Here is a 23291-nt window from a genome sequence, read left to right as displayed (position 1 = left end):
TATTCCCTACACTCATTTTACTTAACGCATATCAACTGTTTGGTAAATTTTCTAAAAGGACCAAATTATTTTTAATTGTGATCGAACATGCTTTCCGTTCTCTGAGTTTTATTTCCGTTGCACAATACTCTTCGAAAATTACCCCCTCCGACACCAACAACAAGAAAAAGAAAAACTTACTCTATTCAACAATTTAATCGAATAGAAAGGTACCTCAATGTCAAAAGTCCTATAATGCTTTCAGATCTTCAAACAAATAGGTAGATCATAGTATATCTTAGAGAGAACATAAATATGATACAAATTTTTGATTCTATAAAGATAACGATATTTATATAAATAAACTCTCTTTAACCAATTTCTATTTATAATAAAGTCTGCTAATAATAAAATAATCGAATATATTTATAAAAGCTCTTTCTTATTTAAATATTTTTTTAAGTGTTTATCTAATGTTCCTTCATAATGACAAGATCATATTTTGTAGTGTTGATATAAATATTCATTATAGAATTAAATGGATTCTTCATAAAATGATTCCAGAGTTCTTTTTGTAAGAAGACAATTTTTTTAATTGTAATATATAATCCACACTTTCACAATTTTCATTTAGATTTCCTTATCAAAATATATCAAGGATTTTTTTTTTCTCGCTGAATAGATTTAAATTGAACTCACAGCAATGACTAAGAACCAGGCTAAGAAGAAAGATGTGAAGTTAGGAAACTTGGAGAGGGGAGAAGAGACTTCTTCCTGCACTTCCATAATTTCAGTTTGTATCTTCATAAATTTTACAATTTAAAATATAATTTTTATTTTATATCATTTCAAATTATATAGTTTAAATTATTTTGTATTCTAATATGTATAATTAAAAAAAAAATAAAAAATTATATTCTAAATCCTATATTTTAAGACGGAAAAAAAAGCTGCCTAAAGAAGATGACAAAAACAGCTTGAGACTGTGACGACAAACAGTCAAAGTGGACGGAGGGGAGAGTTGTCAAGTTTTCTAGAACTCAGTGAACCAATTTTTAATTTTATAAAATAATGAAAATAAAATTAAGTCCTACGTCCTAACATTTAATCATGAACTTAACTGGTTTAAATTTGTTAAGAGAAATTAATTTGTACAATTTCTGTAGAATATTTTTTAATATGATTTGGGTTAGAAACTATAATTACCTTATGATTAGTGTTGGTGTCATAGATTTTTGTACATGCATGTTAGGAATCAAATCCACATTGCTTATTATATAAAATATTTCTACACAGTCTCAATTCAAATTGAATTAAACTCATGGTTTAACACACAAAAGAAGATTAAAATTTTGCTTTTGATTTATTATAATTTATTGATGAACTGGGATACACAAAAGATATCAAAAGCCTTTCCCAATAGGACAAAACAAAAATAAGAAAGGAAACACTGTGTAACACACTGAAAGCAAAGTTTTAGATAATTAAGAACGTTGGCAATAATCTAAGGATTGGCCAAAAGGTAAGCCTCAATGACCTTGAAAAGAGCATCACTCTTGGCTTTACCAGCTTTGAGCTCATCTTCATTGGGTGAAGCTTCTCCTTTGCTGTGATACTTTATGCTCAGCTTTACGACTGAGCCTCCGTTGAGGCCATCACTCAATATGGTGTCGATGGTGATCTTTTCTGCAGTGTTTGGCAAAGCAGCACCTCCAACTATGCTGTAGCTGTATCCCAAGTTAGCCTCGTCTATTCCTTCTATTTTGTGCAACACAAACTTTGTCTCTCCATCTGCTCATTCGTTCACCACATTCACATATTAAATCACTTCATTTTATATGTAAACATAGAAAATGTAAAGAAAATGAAGAAAGAAAGTACCCTCAAGGAAAGAGATCTTCTTGATGGTTCCGGGGCCACCGTTGCCCTCAACGATTTCAACACTCTTGAAAGAATCAACAGCCTTTGGGACGATGTTGTCGGCGTCTTTGACAAGAGCCTTGTAAAGGATAGCAGGAGCCACGGGAGAAGTGGTTTGATCCTCGAATGTGAAAACAGCCATGGATTCTAAATGAGACAACGAAACAGAAGAGAATATAAAATAGGAGAATAGAAGGAGATGTTCGCTGTGTGAGTTTAGCAGATGAGAAACCTCTATTTATAAGCACAATGATATCACTGTGTTTGTTTCTATGATATAAGATTATTAGACTATTCATTCGTTCTTTGTTTACCCATATTATATTTTCTCTCAAAATAAACAATCTTCTTAGAGATAGTATGTCATCAAGCATTATTCTTTCTTATTTTTATATTTTCTAGTGTTTGTCAAATATTGCGATTGAGAACCTTTCAAATTCAAAGAAGATAAGTTGTATACACGTCAATCTTGAGTTCAACGATGGCGACTGTTTGCCATAGATGTGGTAATAGATAATATGAGTGGGAACTACGTTAATTCTGTCTCGTGGCTTCCCACAATTACATATTTATAAACATTACATTGTTATTATAATTATTATTTTAGTTTATAACTTACATTCCAACCTTTCATATACTATGTAAAACTATTAAATAAAATATTATAAAATTGATAATTAAAATATATATGATATTAATACAAAATATTAAATAACTAAAATAATATAATATATACACATCAGTTGTGGATTATTAAAGGTTTTTTAAAATAGAAATAACTCCTATACCACTTATAAGATTAGTCTTCTTCGCATCTAAGATCAAAACAATCCAATGAATGAGACCTTATGTCATTCTCTGCTCCGTTACTTTCTATGAGTTAAAATTGTTGGTAAAATATTAGGATACCTCCTTATTGATATCTCATGAATTTCTCATTCAAATTCCTTCAAGAATCACCACCACACATATCCACAAAATCACCATCTCAATAAAACACTTAATACTCACACATATTCACAATAAGTGTTAGACATTATTGTAGGTGTTAGATAGACTAAGTGTTAGACATTATTTTAGGAGTTAGATGGACTGCAAAATAGTGTTGAACACTTAAAGATTTTTTTAAGCGTTTAGAAAGTTTTTTAAAATGAAAGCAAAGAGAAAACACTTTTTTTTTGTTCACTCCAAACTGAGTTACATCCAGTTTTCCTTAAGCACTCCAAGGAGAAGATAATGAGCATTTTTGCCTTTAAATCCTAGGCCTTTCTTGTCAGGTGGATGTTTGCAACCTTTAACTAAGAGACCTAAACATTCGTTTCCTTCAAACATTCTGTTAACACCTTAAGCAAGTTGTCATTTTCAAGTCGAAAGGGTTCAACACATTTAACATCTTCAACAATGTTTAAGTTCTTCTCAAGCATTTCATTTTTTGAAAATATATTTTCAACTTGTCTTTTGGACTCAATTATCTTCCTCTCTAGGTCACTATTTTGTAGATTCAAAGAATTTACATCATCCTTAGATGTTGTCAAGTCCATTTTCAAAACTTCATTTTTTTAAGAACGTTTTCTATATTGCTTTCTTAAACTTTTGAAAGTGTCTGATAGTTTTGAAAAGTTCGATAACAACTAATTATAAGTCTGAATCGTAGAGTGTAGTTCAGAAAAGTCTACCCCTTCATCAGAGTCGTCTGACAAATATTAAATGTTATCTGCCATGAGGCACACATTTTGATTTTGCTTATTCTTCTTCCTCTTCATCAGACTCGGACAAGTCTAAATCTTCCCAGGTACACATGAGTACCTTCTTTTTCTCCTTTTTTGGGGAAGACTGTTTTCTTTTTTTAAAATTCTAAGTTAAGGCACTCAGACATGAAGTGTATGAGTTTCTTGTAATGATAACACACCACTAACCCTTCCTTTCATTTATCTTTCTGATCACTTTTAGAGGTTGACCCAACACATCTACCTTTGAAAGGAGTATTCTTCTTTTTCCTCCAAATTGAGTGGATATTCCTAGAGATGAACAACAGTTCATCTTCTTTTTCTTCTTCCATGGAGTCCTCTTCAGCATTTGACTCCTAAAAAGGTTCTTCTACTTTGAAGGCCTTGGTAGGAGTTCTTCTTAATGGTTGTTGGGCTTTCAGGGTAATGTTTTTCTCATTCCTCAACATTTTGTCTTGTTGTAATTCTAGCTCGTGCATTTTTAGAATTCCAATGAGCTCTTTGAGGCTTAAGCCATTAAGATTCTTGGAGGTTCTTAGGTTTGTCACCAATGGTCTCCACTGTCTAAATAGCTTGCGTAAGATTTTACAAACTAACATAACTGGTTAAGCGAGTTCCATTACTTCTAGTTTACTCTAGTCCAATTGACTAGATCATTTAACTCTACTAAGTTAAACCAATAAGTATTTAATTCACTCATGAATATGTAAAATAACATAATGCTTTTTGAAATAAAAGAACATATGATTACTTACTTAGAAAGGATATATTTCTCAATACAAAAAATATATGAAAACTTGTAATAAAAGTTTTCTTTTTCAAAGATATAGTGTAACGATGTAAGCGAGAGAGAGTGTTGAAAGCATAAGAGCAATAATAGATCTTAGTTCTTTTTCTTTTCTTCTCTTCATGCAATCCTCTTTATGTAGAGTTCTTCGAAGAAGATCTGTTATTTAAAGCATTGAATTTCTCGTAAATGTGTATACTTTTTTATGTAAGCTCCTCCAAGCTTTGTAGCATGACAGAAGCTAACTGAACAGAGAAGCAGGGGCTTGAACATTGGATGCATCGAAATTAATGTGGAAAGTGTTTGGTGAAGGTTTGAGTGAGTGAATGGATAGTTTTGGAACCTCTAAGCTGAGATAGTCTTCCTACCAAGGAAGGAAGCTAGAGGAAAGTGAGAGAATGTGAAAACCAGGTCTGACCAAAGAGTACCCGAAGCTGAGAATGTAATTAAGCAACATTTCATTATATTCCAAAGTGAGAAATTACAATGCACGACTCTCTTATTTATAGGTGAAGAAGGGCCTCTATTCCGAACCAAATTCCCTCTAAAATTCGAATAACCAACTGGCGATGCATATGGCCCATGCTTTCTCACATGGACAATAAGGCTCAAATGGGAAAAAGACCAATCGTAGGCATTGAGCTTCAGAGGTTTTTGGCTGGGCGAATTCCAATTCTGAAAGCTATTTTCCTTTGCAACTCTAATCCGGAAGCCATGAAGAAAACTCATATGCCTTTGCTCTTTTGTTTCCTTTGTCCAAAGAAGATTTTGGTTGGATGGTCCATGATATCCTAACTTTATTGAGTCCTACAAAAACAAGAATATACAATTATTTAGTTAAAGTCCTTCTAAGGCTTAGAGAAAACCAAGAAAGAGCTTTTGGAATCTTAGTCTTAGCTTAAGTTGATGCTCCTTTGAATGGATATCCATTTAGTTCCCTAAATAGGTTTCCATCACTTTTGGTACGGGGTCAAATGCTATGTTGCTTCTTGTAGAGATAATTGTGCTGCTTGTACGGAAGTGCTAGATAGAAGGCATTCCCAGAATATCTTTCTATTTCTTAACGTTCTTCAGATATGATGGAAAACTTTTGAATAAAGCTATGTACTTTAATGATTTGCATAGAAAAATAAAAATACAACACAACACAACACAAAATAGAGTACTATATCCTATGCATTAAAAGCCTTAGACGTTCTTAAACATTTAGGCATAGTCTGATTGAATAAAGTTTAGCGTTTAGGATAATGTTTACACATATAGCATTTAATGCGTTTATCATTGATGGTTCATTTGGTTACGCTATTTTGTTAAACAATTATGTTAAATTTCAAAACAATGTTTGCTTAGACATTCATAACCACTTTAAGTTTTAAATTTTTTGGTAATTAAATATTTTAATATATAAATTATATATTAATTTTTATTGTGATTTTTGCTAGAGATAATATTAATTTCATTCTTATGCAATTGAAATAATAGTTTTCAGTTTTTATGTGTTCTTAAATAGATAATTAGAGGAAAAAAACAATAACTTTAATTTCCGGAAAAAAATTAAAGATTATTTTACAAAGATCACATTAACAAGTTCTTATTCAAAAAATAAAAATTTATAATCATATATATATATATATATATATATATATATATATTTATTTATATTAAAAATCTATAGAAGATACTATTTTGAAGATAGAAAATAAAACAAATTCTCTCTTTCAAGAAATAAATTAAAAGATAAATGTTAGTAAATCTTTTAGGATATTGGTTAAAAATTAAAAAAAAAAGTATGAAAATAAAACGTCTTCAATATTTTTTATTATGTTTCTTTATGATTAGTAGTAGTAGTTTTTTTTCTTTTTTTTTTTAATTTCTTGACTATCATTGTAAGAATATAGAAAATAGAGTATTAGAGTAGATAGGTGTATTAAAATAATGAGAGGAACATTTTATTTTAAAAATAATCTTATAATATAAATAGAACTTTCTAAAGTTTGGTTCATTATCTAAATCATCTATCTCTCTAGAACACTATTATTCTTGAGTTCTCTAACTTCTTTATACTCTTTATCGCTCTTAGGTCCATTGTTTGACGATCAGGAGGTACCTAGACGATCACAACGTCAAGGACTACCTATTTGTCCGATCAATTTCTCAATTTGAGCAGGTATGTTTCGTTCCTCTTTTCTAGGTTTTCCCTAATTTTGTGATTTCACAGAATTTTTGCTCTTGCATGTGTTTGGAGTTTCCTTCTCTTGATTATTAGTTGAATTTAAGCTCTAAGAGTCGTTTTCTGTCACCAATTGGTGATTTGTAAGCTTTTCTAAAGTTTCCTTGCGGTGCAAGTTTCAATCGGGGTTCTGTAGAGCTGTCCAAATTTCTCCAAGGTTAGGGGAACTAGATTATTGCTTTAACTAGTAGTTGGCATGTAAGTGTGATGATTCTGTGTTCATGTCAATGATTGAACTAAATTTAGGTTTTTGAGTAAAATGGTGCTGTATGTAATTTGACTGCTTGATTGTGAAATTGATAAGTGGTGTTTATGAACTGAATTGGGTGATGCGTAATTTGTAATTGGTCATAAGAGATGTGAGGAATCTGATATGAGAGTGATTAGTTAGGAATTTAAGTGAGTTATACTTGTTTAAGTTAGTTTTAGAGGGAGTGGGGTAGTGAAATTTTGAATTAGGAGTTGGGTGTTGAATTGCTGTGTTGGAATAGGTTAGATAGGTCAATTAGGACTTGCTTGAGTCCTTAAGTTGCTGAAAATAGTGTCAAAAGTGGTAGAATGTGATTTGGTCCCCTAAGTTGATGAATTAGATGTTTTAAAGTAGAAATTGGTTAGTAAAGACGTTAGATTGATGTTAGTAAGGTTTAGGAACACTTAGTTAAGTCTAATTAGGCATATAACACAAATTAGGATGATTAGAGTTGAGAAAAATAGTTAGAATTGGTAAATGGGGTTTGAGTTGCATAATTCTGCAGAATATGTGCTACAGAATTATGTAGACTCGTTGAGCGAATTGATTCGCACAACGAGTGGTCATAGTGAGTTGCTCTCTATCTGAGCAATTCGCATAGCGAGAAGGTGCACTGTGCGAAAGGTTGAGTGGGTTTGCTCTCTGTTTGATGATTCACACAACGAATCTGTGTGCTGAGAGCCTAGTTGGGGTATGAGATCATTTCTAGATTTATTCGAATAACGAAGGGGTGTGCACAACGAGTGCTTGGGGGGGTTGGTCATTGTCTGGGCTTTTGCATAGTGAATTTAGGACGCTATGCGAGGGGTTGGGGTCTGGTACCACTGGGAGTTTATTTGCACAACGAGAGGGGTCGCTGTGCGAGTGGTTTGAGAGTTGGGAGCACTGTTAGTGGATTCGCACAATGAGTTGGGTCGTTGTGCGTATAGAGTCCGGGGTCGCTCAACAAGTGTGTACGCTGAGCGAATGTTTCAGGTTGCCATTCATTCTTTTCTCCTTTGTTCTTTATTGGTTGAAGTAATGAATGGATTTATATGTGGATGATGTGTGATTATGTATGAGTATAATACAAATATCAAGGTAAGATATATTGTTTCAAATGGTGTGTAAGAGAATTCTAAGGAGGAATTTCTCAGTGGTGGTCACCCATTCTCAAGTAGAGAGGGGTGGGGCATGTCGTGAGAGTAGCAGGAGGTCCTAGCCTAGAGGCTTTTCCTTGGCCTAAGGTGAATGATAACAGACTAACCTTGTGTGGTAGCTTGGGGTGGGCCAACTGTTTCACCATAACAAGTGCATGAACTGTCATAGCTACATATTCACACTAATTTGGATGGTCAAGTCAATAGTCTGTCAAGTATGAAGTTTAGTTTGTCATTATATGTGTATATGCAACTTCCTTGAATGTTTAATTAAATTTATGTATATCGTTAATTGTTTTTATTTTTAGCTTACCTTTTGTTGTGTTTTGTGTTGTATGTTTTCCTAGTCTTCTCTATTTTTGCTATGATCATCCTGTGGGTGTGAGCAGAGGGAAAAGAGGTGTTCCTGGAGCAAGCACTAAATGGAGGTGATGCAACAATATAGTTATTTTCAGAGTTTTAGATTATGTATAATTTTGGCGTAGGAACTTTTGTATGTAAAATTTAAAATTAAAACTTTATAATCTAGTTAGATAACTGTCCAATACATATCATAACTGTGTGACTCTTTTATATAGTATTTGTACTATATTATAAGGTCATGCAGATAGGTTCAAATACATCAATCATAAATGCCTAACACATTATTTCTACAATGAACTACACCACGTCAAATTTCTATACAAACAATTTACCACATATAATGAACTGAAAAGGATCCTCTTCAAACCCCAGTCCTCCTTTTCTCAATGTGCATAAATATGGTGGTTGCAAATAACACCAATTTCACATTCACAATTCATCAATGATTTCAAATGAATATGCACAGTATAAATCAACTAATCACAAAAAACACTTACCATGTCATCAACGTATTGGTAAGGAGCTAAGGTATAAATAGATTTTGTGCTCAGTGTCTGGCCAATTATCTCACAGACGATCCTGATAAAAAACAAATGTACTTCTAAATTCAAAACTATGCCCGTACAAGTACATAAAACCAAAAAAATCATTACTTACCTCCGCTCTCTAGACCTTGGGTCACTAGCGATAGCACACAGAGGGGCAACAACCAATGCTTCCGGTGCCTGGGCTTCTCCATCATCATTAATTTCAATAAGGTCTTGAACATGATTTCTAGCTCCTTCATCCCCTACAACTTCTTCATTGAAGGCACCTATGAGGTCTTCCTCAACTCCTCCACCAACTTCTTCATCAACTCCACCAACACCTTCATCGTTACCGCCACCAACACCTTCATCATTACCTCCACCAACACCTTCTTCATTGAAGACTTGTTCACCAACTCCACCCACTGGTTCTTCATGACCTCCACCAAGACCTTCTTCATTAAAAACATCATTAAAATTGGGAATTTGACGAATTTCAAAATAACTCCCTTGTCAAGGAAGCAAGCCTGAAATTCAACGCTATCATTTCTTTATTATTTTTCTTCAATCTCTCATCCACATTTGCTTCAAAAGTGCCGTCATCCGATGTATCGTCATCTGATTCGTCAACTCTCGATCGTTTCGGCAGTGCTCCTAAATCTATCCCTCCATCAAACATTTCAAAAGCCGCAATGATTTCGAGCATGTCATGAACACGTTCCCCAATATACCACTCCAACTTTAACTACAACACATTCAAACACATTTATTTGTAGATTAAAAGCATCAATAATTAAAATAAAACATAAAACGATATGCATCAAATACTTACATCTGCAGTCTTAAACAATTCTTCCATTTTTTCAAATGATCTTGTCTTATAGGGGAACCAACGCAACATGCGAGGAAACCTCCTATGAGTTGGATTACCATCCAAAGAAAGTCTCTCTACCGCCCAAGCCTACAATATGAAAATAACTTACAGTCAACCATATTTTACAGTGCAATACAAAGGTGTTTAAAGAACTACAAAGCAAGCATGTTACCTACAAAACAGCCACATTCCCACTAAGACTGAGTGTGCTGGCGATACCTTCGGACATAACTTTTTTCATACATTTATTCAAATTATCTACAAGGTGTTTATGTACACCGGTCGCCCAATCATATAAACACAAACTATCTAGGTCATCTAACACTTTTGAAGGCATGTTAGAACAATCTTAGACTTCCTAGGAAAGAAAAAAACAACCAAACAAACAAATATATACAATCTACACACAACATCAACCTCAATGTTTTCGTCCGAAACAATCACATTAAACTTGTCAACCAAATCCAATAAAGTTGTGGTTTTTGAATTAAACATTTCCCCAACCAAACCAACTATACATTCATCAAATGGAATTTCTATGCCACCTATGTCTAAACCAGTGGTCATGAAAACATCCAAAACAGTAAATGGAACCAATTGATGACTGACCCTAAAGCTAACATCATGCCCAGCCCACCGACATACCATAACCTTCAATAATTCACAGTTAATCTCCACAGCCTTACGAAGCTGCAAACACCAACAAAATGGTGTCATTGAAATTCGTTCTACATGCACTTCTCTCAGTAACCCATTCATAAGAACAATGATTGATGAATTAAGAGATATTCGAACCCGTCACTACACAACATTATAAAAAAAATTTATTACTTACCAAAAAAATAAAAATAACAACTATATATAATACCAAGACTTTAACTTACTGTTGGGTTACCAGACGCCATTGCAACTGCACAATAAACCAATGGTGGATTAGGGTTCCCAAAACACAAAAATATAAAAAAATATAACAAAACCCAAAACCCTTCGACAAATACAATGCAAAACAGAGCCACAACGCCCAAGACGCCGAACGCAAAAGAGAGAGCTTACTGGCACAGAGACAGAGTGATTGCTACAGAAGCCAATGGAGAGAACAACCCGAATGAGAGACACAAATGGAGAGACCAAGGTTTTGGACACCTGAACCCAACGGAGAGAGGACGCCCAATGTGAAAACGAAGGTGAAAGATTTCCCTTCAGAACGAAAACGAGAGTGAAAGAATGAAACTGCCAAATTAAAATTTCATAAAATGAGAATCCCTAAATTACCATTATGTGCATTTTTTAAAAGGGTTTCTTCTTTAATCCAAATAAACCAATACAAAAGCGCCACGTGGATGTGTGTTAAAATTGTGTCAAACGATGGTGTCAAAGAAACATTTTCCATTGGGTAATAAGATCTGAATTAAAAGCAAACCTGAATCAAATTTTTATAAACTTGTTTACTTTTAATTTCTACTTTTTGGTTGTTCACTGGGGTCAAACAAAAGGTTAATATGAAACTATTCATGTACAGAATGCAGACAGACTGGGATGCTTTTTTAGACGCCTTCTAGACGCTTTTTTTTCTTTTGAAAACAATGTTTCGTAGTGTGGGAGAAATTGGACTTTCAGTTTTTAATAACCAGTTACTCATTACTTTTTGTAAACAAATATTGCTTTTCTAATTTTATACAATACATATTTTTACTAATTATTTTTTATTTTAAATTAATATTCTAAAAGAACCGTTTAAAAATTATAAAATTCATTCCTCATATGTTTTTTAATAAATATATTTTTTACTTATCAATTTTTCTATGGCTTTGTTAATCTAATTTTTAATACGCATTTACAAAAATTAGATTTATATGATTTTGATGGTTCGATAGAAATTTCATTATTTTAAAAAAATCATCATTAATATTCATAATTTCTTACGTAATTATTTCATTAAATATATAAATGATTAATTAATGTATCAAATTACAATAAAGCTTAAAATCATTATTTCAAAAATTTTTAAGATAAAAATCAATTTAGTTTTTTATTTATAATTATTCCTAAATGAGAGTTATTTCTCAAAATTATTTATTATAAATCTAAATATTTGTGTATTTAAAGCGCAAACTAAAATAAGATTTATTTAATATAACAGAATTATTCATTTCTGCCTATACAGTACACATGCGTCGCCATGGTTGAACGTATAATGTGTCTACCATTTAACCTTTTTATTAATTTAATTTTAGAGGAAACTTCTTCTTTGAATTTGAATGATTCAACGTCACAGCACTTGACAAACAAATAAAATCAATCTTATTTCATATTAAATAAAGAAAGATAGATTGAAAAATATTTCACAGATTATACAAGAAGAAAAAATGTTAGAAAATACACAATTACTGAAATAGGGGAAAGACAAACAGCATGAAAAATGAAAATACAAATCATAATTTTTGTTATGTTTTGCAGTATTTGCAAACATAAAGATTTAGGTTGTTTAAAAGAAATATCATCTCATGAGTTATGACTTCAGATTAAAGTACTTCATACAAAAGTTGCTTAAAAGAAAGGAATTTGATTTAAGAGTGTAAAGAATGAAATGAGACAATAATTAAACTAATGAGTTGGTTCAAGCAGTGAGTGCTATTGCTTCCTTATAAATACATGTCATTCCTCTCCCTAAGAATCACACACAACACAACAGAACACAGTACAACAACAAACATTTTCTTCAATCTCATTTAGAATATTGATCATGGCTGTTTTCACATTCGAGGATCAAACCACTTCTCCCGTGGCTCCTTCTATCCTTTACAAGGCTCTTGTCAAAGATGCCGACAACATCGTCCCAAAGGCTGTTGATTCTTTCAAGAGTGTTGAAATCGTTGAAGGCAACGGAGGCCCCGGAACCATCAAGAAGATCTCTTTCCTTGAGGGTACTGTCTTTCTTCATTTTCTTTACATTTTTTTTGTGTATACATATAAATATAAGTTGGTGAACAAATAAGCAGATGGAGAGACAAAGTTTGTATTGCACAAAATAGAAGGAATAGACGAGGCTAACTTGGGATACAGCTACAGCATAGTTGGAGGTGCTGCTTTGCCAAACACTGCAGAGAAGATCACCATCGACACCATACTGAGTGATGGCCCCAACGGAGGCTCAGTCGTAAAGCTGAGCATAAAGTATCACAGCAAAGGAGATGCTCCACCCAATGAAGATGAGCTCAAAGCTGGTAAAGCCAAGAGTGATGCTCTTTTCAAGGTCATTGAGGCTTACCTTTTGGCCAATGCTTGAATTCATCTAAAGTTATGAGCAAGGACCTTATGATATTACATACATACTGAGTTTTATTGTGAGGAGTGAATGCTTTAAGTTAAATTGGTTTATAATGTACGTGTGTTTTTCTTATTTGTTTTGGCCTCAGACGGTGAGAGCTGATATCTTTGTATATCTCTCTTCATCTATGAATTATAATAAAGGAATGCATATTTGCATATAAGTTTGAAGTTGTTGTTTGTCTTAAAGAATGAATTGGATGAGAAGAAATGCATCTGACTGCTTTGTAAATGAAAAAACAAATTTAACTAAATTATGCCTTGGCAGCAATGCATGTAGCTTCCAAGCATCCTAAGCAACTTTGCAATTCGTTTTGAACAAAACTTCTCTCTAATGCAAGAAAGACATTTTATACTAGTTAGAAAAGATTTTTTACACTAATTTCAGACTAGTATAAATACATTATATAAAACTTTTCCACTTTCTATACTAGTTAAACCTACAACGAGTATAGAAAGTATTTTACATATTTACATTCTTCTTTCCATTTTTCTTTACCTCGTTCCCATCATTCACGTCTAACGCTTAGTTGAATTTGTAAATGTAAACCAAAGTTCATGTGTGTTTGTAAACTGTGATTTTATTATCATACAAATAAAATTTGGTGATGAGTGAAACATTGTGAAAGACATCCTCTAATAAATTGCTCTAAAAAAATACTGCATAGTCCATGTGCGTCACTTCCTTCGCAGCATCGTTGTTTGGTGTAATGAAGCAGTTTCTTTGACTCAGAATCGTTGGCTCAGAACGCACCACTATAATTGCGTACATCATCCAGTGAGTGTAATCGTTGTTGAACACACGGAAGAAACCCCATTTGCATTAGGGCATTCTCTTGATCAAACCCTGCCTGAAATAATGGTTGAATGCTACTGTCACTTGCATTATCTTGTCTCTCACTCCGAATAACATCACCTAACAACCAAACAATAATAAATGAATAAAGATGGAGAGTAAAAAGAGAATAAGAAGAATATGATGCCTATGTTCACGATTGGAAAGAAGAAGATGACTTCACTCGGCTCTCAGACGTTCGAAATCCCAGAGATGCCCCACCAAGCTGTAGCAATGTCGGCGAGAAGGAGCGTGTAACAAGTGAAAGAGACGTGGAGGGAAATGCTACTGCTAGCATGGAACACGTGGAAGAAAACACAGAGAGAATGGACACGCATAAAGAAAGGAAAACACGTAAAGAGAATGTACTATTAAAGGATTTTGTTCAGTGAGAAAGGCATGACGTTGGTATGATCTCTTTTCTGTTTCCTCTGCAGAAATCTAATTCATCTCTCCTCTCTGAAACCGAATCTTCCATTTACTCTTTTTATCTCTTCTTCTTCTCAGGTAGAAACATAAACTTGGGGAATTCTCGATTGAGGAACTTTTGAATTTTTCAATTATGTTATTTGTTAAATTCTTGTTCCAGTTGAAACAAATTTACAGAGATACTGTTGCATTTTATTTGAAATAAATTCCTTATTACATTGGTATTTTCACTGACATCAATGACTGAGAATACTCGGATGAAAGACATGCAAACTCAGCTCACTTCTATTTTGAATTGGATGGAGAAACAATCAGATTGTGATAAAGCCAATCGTGATTTGCTCATTCAATTTCAAACAACAAACAACGACCATATGGATCAACTGCAGAAATTGTTCGATTCGTTGACGCATGGAGACAATCGGCACATTGATGCTTCGAACTCAACTGGTTCGTCGTTATTGGTGACTCCTTCTACTTCTGTATTGCCGGTACGCAACATATCCTTGGGCTTTCCTCACTTTGATGGCACAACGCCGGTGTTAGAATGGATTTTCGAAGCATAGCATTTTTTTAATTATCATTATACTCCTGATCAAGACAGAGTTGAGATAGCTTCTATACATTTTGAGAAGGATGTGATCTCGTGGTTTCAAATGTTGCACCGTATGGTGGTAGTTCACACATGGTCAGATTTAACGAGAGCTTTGGAGAGCCATTTCAGACCATCCCCTTTCGACTCGCCCACTGCATAATTGTTCAAACTATATCAATGAGGAACAGTTTCAGAGTACTACCTAAAATTCATGGCTCTAGCTAATCGATCTAAGGGCCTTACTGATGACGTTGTGTTAAATTGTTTCTTAAGTGGTTTAAATCGTGATATTAAAAGGGATATAGTGGCTCACCATTCTACCACAGATAATCATAAATATTCTCCTTTGTCATCTACCAGTGCAAATCTTACTGCAGTAAAGAATACTGTGAAACCCTCATTACCTTCGTTGCTTCCTACATCTACCAGTCCACCAATACGCCATTCCAATGTTGAAAAAATTACCCTTGCACAGATGCAATTGAGGAGAGAAAAAGGTTTGTTATTTCTGTGATGAGAAGTTTACTTTCAATCATAAGTGTGCTAATAGACAGTTGTTGATGTTACAAGTTGAAGAGGAGGATTTTGATCATGATAATGAGACTGACATCTCCAATATGTTACTCATACAACTAGTGATGATGGATTAGAAGATACTCATCATTTGTCTTTAAATGCTATGAGGGGAGGCTTAGGAGTTGGCACCTTTCGTTTTGTGGCTCACACTAATTCTTTGTTAGTCATAGTATTAGTAGATGAAGGCAGTTCGGATAATTTTTACAGCCACGGGTTGCTAAGTTTCTTAAGTTGGACATTGAACCAGCTCCTTTGTTCAAAGTTATGATGAGTAATGAAAGTTATATGAAAGCTGAAGGATTGATTGAAGCTTTGCATATTCAAGTTCAAGGGGTTAGATTTGAATTACCTGTGTTTTTGCTACCTATTTGCGGTGCTGATTTGATTTTGGGAGCTAATTGGTTAAAAACTATTGGATCTCATATTGCGGATTATGATGCCTTACAATTGAAGTTTTTAGATGAAGGGAAATTTATAACTCTACAAGGTACTATTGATTCTTCACCTATGCAAGTGCATTTACATCACATCCGAAGAATGGTCAATACTGATTTTATTGTTGAGATTTCTAGTATGCAAATGCTCAAAGATAGTCTCCCACAGTCCCTTATGTTTGCCCTGCCTGTGGATATGGCACCAGATTTGGCCTTGCTGTTAAGCAATTATAGTTCAGTTTTTGATTTTCCTACATCCTTGCCACCACCTCGTTTCCAGGATCATTCTATTCCTTTGATGGATGGCTCTCAACCTGTCAAGGTTAAACCATACAGGTATCCACATAGTCAAAAAGCTGAAATTGAAAAATTGGTGCAAGACATGCTTGAGGAAGGCATAATCCAACTAAGAAAAAGTCCATTTTCTTCTCCAATCATTTTGGTCAAGAAGAAAGATGGCTCATGGAGAGTATGTACAGATTATAGAGCCTTGAATGCAATTACAATTAAAGATAATTTTCCCATTCCCACGGTGAATGAACTTAGTGATGAGTTATTTGGAGCAATTTTCTTTTCAAAGCTAGACTTAAGATCTGGTTATCACCACATCTTGTTGAATCCGGATGATAGATATAAAACTGATTTCAGAACCCACCATGGTCATTATGAATGGCTTGTAATGCCATTTGGCTTAACTAATGCCCCGACTTCCTTCCAAAATCTAATAAATGAGATTTTCAAAGCTTATTTGAGGAAATCTGTGTTAGTCTTTTTTGATGATATTTTGGTGTTTAGTGCCACATGGGAAGATCACTTGTATCATTTGGAATTAGTCTTGAAAACACTTCAGCAGCAACAATTATTCGCCAGACTCTCAAAATGCTCATTTGGGGTGAGGGAAATTGATTATTTGGGACATACCTTATCAGGTATAGGTGTTGCTATGGAAAATGCTAAATTAAAGGCTGTAAAAAAGTGGCCTCTCCCAACAACAATCAAACAGTTGCAGGGATTTTTAGGCCTCTATGGTTACTATAGGAGATTTGTTAAGGGTTATGCCATAATAACTGCACCTTTAACAGATTTGCTCAAAAAGGAATCATTCTAGTGGACTCAAAATGCATCTCTAGCATTTGAAAAGTTGAAGGATGCTTTGACCTCTACTCCTGTGCTTGCCCTTCCCAATTTTAAAGAGCCATTTGTTTTGGAAACTGATGCTTCGAGGTCCGAAATTGGAGCTGTTCTTAGCCAATCTCAACATCCAATTGCTTACTTTTCAAAGAAACCTTCTCCTTGAATGCATAAACAATCTATGTATAGAAGAGAATTTTATGCCATCACAAAGGCCTTGGCTAAGTTTACACATTACTTGCTGGGCCATAAGTACATCATTAAAACATATCAGAAAAGCTTGAAAGAATTGCTTGAGCAGCAGTTCCAAACTCCCGAGCAGCAGTAGTGGCTTTCTAAGTTTTTAGGCTATGATTTTACTATACAGTATAAGCCTGGAAAAGAGAACATCCCAGCTGATGCCTTGTCTAGAAGTTGTTTGCTGGCTTGGTCTGAGTCAAATTTTAAATGGATGGAACAAATTGCCAATATTACAAAGGAGGATGCAGATTTGAGCAAGTTATTGCTGCAGCATACCCAAGGCACTTTACCTACTCAAAAATTTGTGGTTAAAGATGGCATACTCTTCAAAAGTGGACGATTAATGATCCCAACAGACATGAATTTGAAGAATCAAATTTTGCAGGAGTTTCATGATTCTAAAGTTAGGGGTCATGCTGGTACTACTAAGACTATAGCCCGAATATGCAATCAGTTTTATTGGCCAAAGATGTAGGAAGATATCAAGCAAAATTTGCCAACAAGCTAAAGTGGATCAAGCTTTGCCGTATGGATTATTACAACCACTGCCAATACCTCAACAGATTTGGGAGGACATAGTTATGGATTTCATTTACAAATCTACCTCCTTCACACGGTTTTTCTACTATCATGGTGGTAATTGATAGACTTTTTGAGTTTGGGCATTTCATTCCTTTGAAAGCGGAGTATAACAGTAAAACAGTGGCAGAAGCGTTCATTACTAATGTGGAAAAGATTCATGATTTACCTAGAACCATTGTTTCGGATCGAGATAGGATTTTTATGAGCTCTTTTTGGCAGCACCTCTTTAAAGCTCAAGGCACTACTTTGGCAATGAGCTCGACATATCACCCTTAAAGTGATGGCCAAACTGAGATACTTAACAAGACACTGGAGATGTATTTGCGGTGCTATGTTTTTGAGAATCCAAAGCTATGGTATTATATGCTTCTGTGGGCACAATATTGGTATAACTCTTCTTACCATCACAGTATAAAAATGAGTCCTTTTAAAGTTGTTTTTGGTCGGGAACCCCCTGTGGTTATTGATGAGTCGATATTTTGTACCATTAACTTAGTTTTTCGCGCCGAATTGTGTTGATGATTTGCGCTTAATTCTTAGTTATTGTGTCATTTTCACCATTTGGGCTTAATTAGACCAATAATTCATATTTTAATTAATTTGAATTATTTGAGCTTAATTATTCATATTTCTATTTTCAGGGCAATTTTGGAACTATACTTTGGGACTTTTGGAAGGGCACCAAGCAATTGAAGAATTTCCACAAGGCAAATTAGAATTAATCTAGCTTAGCTTAGTAATTTAAATTTTGTTAATGAAGTTTTGTAATAATTGGATTAGTTTTTGGTAGTGTAGGCAAAGCCCAAATTGTAAAAAAAACATGATGTGTTCCTAGGGTTTTATTTTTTTAGGGTGGACCCCACCTATCATTAAAAAGTTGACACTTGATCCTAGGTTTCTGGACAGCAGCCGTCACACTTGGAGGACACTCACTCTCTCGGCAGATTCACTTTGCAGCTTGGGAACAACGTTTTTTTTTTCATGGAATTTGCTGGGAGCATGGCCACAGGTTAAAGGTGTTGTCACCGAGGGCAGCTACCATTTTTTATTTTAGTTTTTTTTTTTGCTGGGAATGAAGAAACAATATTTCTTTTCTTTGGCTCTTTTTGAAAAACGCTGTTACCATTGTATAATGGAGAAACAAATTTTTCTTTCTTTCTTTGCAAGTGCTGATTTAGTATCCCTCGGCTTTGGGAATTTTATTTTTAGCTTTTAATTTGATGACCTTGGAAGAAGCACACGTTTTTCATTGATTTGAGATAAAAGCTGATTCAATGAGATTGGAGAGCACACTTTTAATCTATTGCAATTGTTAAAAGCCACGGTCCAGGTGTAGTGCTATTAGCTCATCACTTGTTTTATTTTAGAAAGGGGCCTCGGGATGTGATTTTCTGTAGAGATTGAAGACGTGACAGCGGCATATGTGCAGAGGTTTATATTAGGTGTGCATTTAATTGCTGAAGGAGAGCATTGTTAGTCACTTTGCTTGATGGTGCACATGTCACGGCAAAGGGCTACAGTGGCTAACATATTTTTATTTCAAAGCACACAACAGACCTTAATTTTAATTGTAAAAGCATTGGTGTCACGGCTGATACAGAGACAACTGGGAGAAAAGAATGAGGTCACGGCAGAGGTTATTTTTAGGCCATTTTCAATTTAATTTACTTTAGTAGGTGCATGTGTCATTTAAATTGGTAGAAAAAAAATATGTTTTTATTTTCTTTAGCTTTAAATTAGTTTGAATTGTAGTTTAGTTGTTTTTCCTTTCTTTAAATTAGTTTTGCATTTAATTTAATTTTAACTGTGTTTAGATATTTGTTTAGTCTAGTATTTGGTTTAGCATTTTCACTCTCTGGACTCGATTTTAAAAAAATAATTGCAACCAGACTAGAGGTCCAAATGCTACGTTTTATATATCAAATGAAAGATAATTGAGTCTACTTTCCAGGAAAAAAAAACCTCATTTCATTTAGAGCTCTGTAGAAAAAGTTATGTTTAAAACATTGAGCAAAGGTCAGAGCTGCCTAGTTCCAGCGTGAATTTTCGTTTTTACTGTTTTAATTTCATTTTAATTTTTCCGCATTCACCAAGCAAACCTTTCACAAACCCCCCCCCCCACTTCGTGTTTGACTTGATTCTGAACCGCAGTTGGTCCTTGAGAGACGACCTAGGGGTCACTCCCTAGTCTATANTGCATTCCTTATATGCAATCAAATTTGTATGGGCCGCGACACCCATCAGTTATTCCTTATGAAGTTAATGCTAAAGATCCTCCTACTATTCAAGAATCTCTCAGCAATAGGGACAAACTACTACAACAGGTCAAATACAACCTCATGAGAGCTCAAAATTACATGAAAATTCAAGCTGATAAGAAAAGAAGAGAGTTGAACTTGCAAATTGGTGATCTCACGTTAGTGAAATTATAGCCGTACAGAAAACAATTTGTGGCCCTTAGAAAGAATCAGAAACTAAGCATGTGGTTCTTTGGTCCCTTTGAAGTAGTGGAGAAGATCGGTACAGTAGCCTACAAGTTAAAGCTACCTCAAACAGCTAGAATTCACCCTATTTTTCACATTTCCTTGCTTAAAAAGTTTGTGGGAAATCAGTCCCAACCATATTTACCCTTACCTTTGACCACTAATGAGTTTGGACCTATTATAAGTCCAATGAAATTGCTAGATACAAGAGTAATCTAGCGTAATTCCAATGACATCCAACAAGTGTTGGTTCAATGGCACTCTACTACACCTAAGGAAGCTACTTGGCAGGATATTACTGAGTTTCAACAAGCTTATCCTCACTTCAACCTTGAGGGCAAGGTTACTCATAAAGGGAAGGGTATTGTAACAAGTGAAAGAGACGTTGAAGGAAATGCTACTGCTAGCACGGAACACGTGGAAGAAAACACTGGGAGAATGGACACGTGTAAAGAAAGGAGAGCATGTAAAGAGAATGTGCTATTAAAGGATTTTGTTCGGTGAGAAGGGCATGACTTTGGTATGATCTCTTTTATGTTTCCTCTGCAAAAGTCTGATTTCATCTCTCCCTCTGTTTGAAACTGAATCTCCCATTTACCCTTTTCATCTCTTATTCTTCTTCTCAGGTAGAAACATACACTTGGGGAATTCTCGATCGAGGAGCTTTCGAATTTTTCAATTCTAATATTTTTTAAATTCTTGTTCTAGTTGTAAACAAATTTATAGAGATACTATTGCATTCTGTTTGAAATAAATTCCCCATTATAGAGAGATTGAGAGAGAATGTGTTCAAGAAGATATTATGAACGAGAACAAATGTTTTGAGAACCTCTGCGTTTATAAATAAAAAATTAAAAAAAATTACCTTTTATATCTATTATAACCAAAATTAATATAGAAAATTTTTATCTTTATTACAAAAATGTCAAATCTACTCTATATATGGATTATAATTAGAACTAATATAATTTTTTTTTAGTACAAAAATGTCACTACATCTACTTTCTATACCGGTTATAATTAGAAGCAGTATAATTTTCTTTTTAATTTATTACAAAAAGGCCACCACACCTATTTTCTATATCAATTATAATTACAACTTGTATAAAAAATGTTATCTTATTTAGAGTTCCGTCATCATGTTACTCATTATAGTAGATGGATTGTGTTAGCAAAATCATGAACATAGAAGTTTTGATGATGCCCAAATCAAGTCTCAAGTGCTCAAGTTACAAGAAGACCTTCATGAAGACTTGTTTTATGTGTTAAAGCTTTTGTAATAAGTAGAGTTATGTATAGGTCTCTATATGTTGTATGATTCCATGTATTGTTTACTTTTAAATTTGTTTTGGAGTCAAAAAGCTCTGCAATAATCAATTAGCTACTTAAGATAATCGATTAACTACTTAAGAGAATCGATTATCACATAGAGGTTTCCAAAGATTGCTAAAAACTCATTTTGTCTCTGGAATAATAGATTACTAGTGCATGATAATCGATTATCCATATTCATAATCGATTATAACTTACCATAATCGATTATGACGACTAACAGTTCGAGTTTTTAGGCATGGTTTTTGCCGTTGTGCATTCATTAAATGCATAATCGATTACCATCATGTGAGAAAAAACTGACACCAAGTTGTTGAAGGTGTCCTTGAGTGAGATATTTATATATTGGTTTTAGACTCTCATTCTAAGACACGAAACTTATCTGATTTCTTTTGAGTTGTGATAAATGTGATTTAGGGTTTGTATAACCCTTATGCTATGACTTTGAGAACTTGGTGTTAGTATAGAGTGAGAAATTTCATTGGATTGTGATTGAGTGTTGTTGTTGTTGTTGCTGAGTGAAGCCTGTCATCCTTTGTGAAGATTCAAAGAAAGCGTTCCTCCTTTGTCAAGCATTCAGAGGAGATGTTCATCCCTTGTGGCCTTCAAGGAAAGTGCGTTTCATCTCTTATGGTAATAAGAGAGGTGTTTCTAAATCTTAAACTTGTTTTTCTGTGTGATTGTATTAGTTTATTGGTTTTGTGATAGTGGAACGTTAAACTCCTTTTAGGATTAGCAACTGGACGTAAGATCCTTATGAACTGAACCAGTATAAAATTATTTGTGCAATTTTCTCTCTTTCTTACTCTTTTTATTGTTTTGATTATTCGCTAAGGATTTTAAAATAAAGAGAAAATTATTAACGACACACATTTTCGATAAGAAACTATTTCACCCTCTCTTGGTTTATTGTTCACGCTAATCATTCTTCTACACCACTATGATAATTGGTATCAAAGCTTGCTTTGATAGTAATTCAAATGATGGGGCAACATCATACCTTTGTTGAGGGTGCCTCTATCAATAGACCTTCTTTATTTACTAGTGAAAAATATGTTTTCTGGGAAGTTAGAATGCAAATTTTTATGGAATCTGTTGATAATGAGATTTGGGAAATTGTCACAAATGGTCCTTTTGTTCCTACTATTTTTATTAACAATTTGCAAGAACTAAAACCCTGTGACCAGTGGAACACTAACGATAGAAGGAGAAAGCAACAAGATGTAAAGGCTCGAAATATCATATCATATGCCTTAACTTTTGATGAGTTTACAAGATCTCTATATGTACGACTACTCAAGATATGTGGGAGATACCAAGTATCACTCACAAAGGCACAAATGAAGTGAGAAAAGTAAGAAGGAATACCTTAATCCAAGAATATGAGATGTTCCGCATGAAGCAGGGAGAAATAATCATTGATGTTCAAAAGCGTTTCACTCATATTGTGAATCATCTCATTGGGTTAGGTAAGTAATTTTAAAATGATGAGTTAAATACCAAAGTTCTTAAATCTTTGGATAGGACTTGG

The 23291-nt window shown here is 34.0% G+C and overlaps 2 protein-coding genes across 2 annotated transcripts; one reads left to right on the top strand and one right to left on the bottom strand.

Moving 5' to 3' along the window:
- Positions 1 to 1318: 1318 nt before the first annotated feature.
- LOC106773636 (pathogenesis-related protein 2) lies at positions 1319 to 2125 on the bottom strand. The gene is made up of 2 exons (XM_014660361.2): positions 1861 to 2125; positions 1319 to 1770 (listed from the first exon to the last, which is right to left on the bottom strand). Exons 1-2 carry the CDS (start codon positions 2039 to 2041, stop codon positions 1484 to 1486), a joined length of 468 nt encoding a protein of 155 aa, XP_014515847.1. The 5' UTR covers positions 2042 to 2125; the 3' UTR covers positions 1319 to 1483.
- A 10239-nt stretch (positions 2126 to 12364) lies between these two features.
- LOC106773613 (pathogenesis-related protein 2-like) lies at positions 12365 to 13294 on the top strand. The gene is made up of 2 exons (XM_014660333.2): positions 12365 to 12720; positions 12796 to 13294. Exons 1-2 carry the CDS (start codon positions 12540 to 12542, stop codon positions 13080 to 13082), a joined length of 468 nt encoding a protein of 155 aa, XP_014515819.1. The 5' UTR covers positions 12365 to 12539; the 3' UTR covers positions 13083 to 13294.
- Positions 13295 to 23291: the final 9997 nt, after the last annotated feature.

The sequence above is a fragment of the Vigna radiata genome, chromosome 9, assembly GCF_000741045.1.
Source record: "Vigna radiata var. radiata cultivar VC1973A chromosome 9, Vradiata_ver6, whole genome shotgun sequence".
Taxonomy (NCBI): Eukaryota; Viridiplantae; Streptophyta; class Magnoliopsida; order Fabales; family Fabaceae; genus Vigna; species Vigna radiata.
The sequence above is the reverse complement of the archived record's forward strand: the minus strand, read 5'-3'. Positions and strand labels throughout refer to the sequence as shown.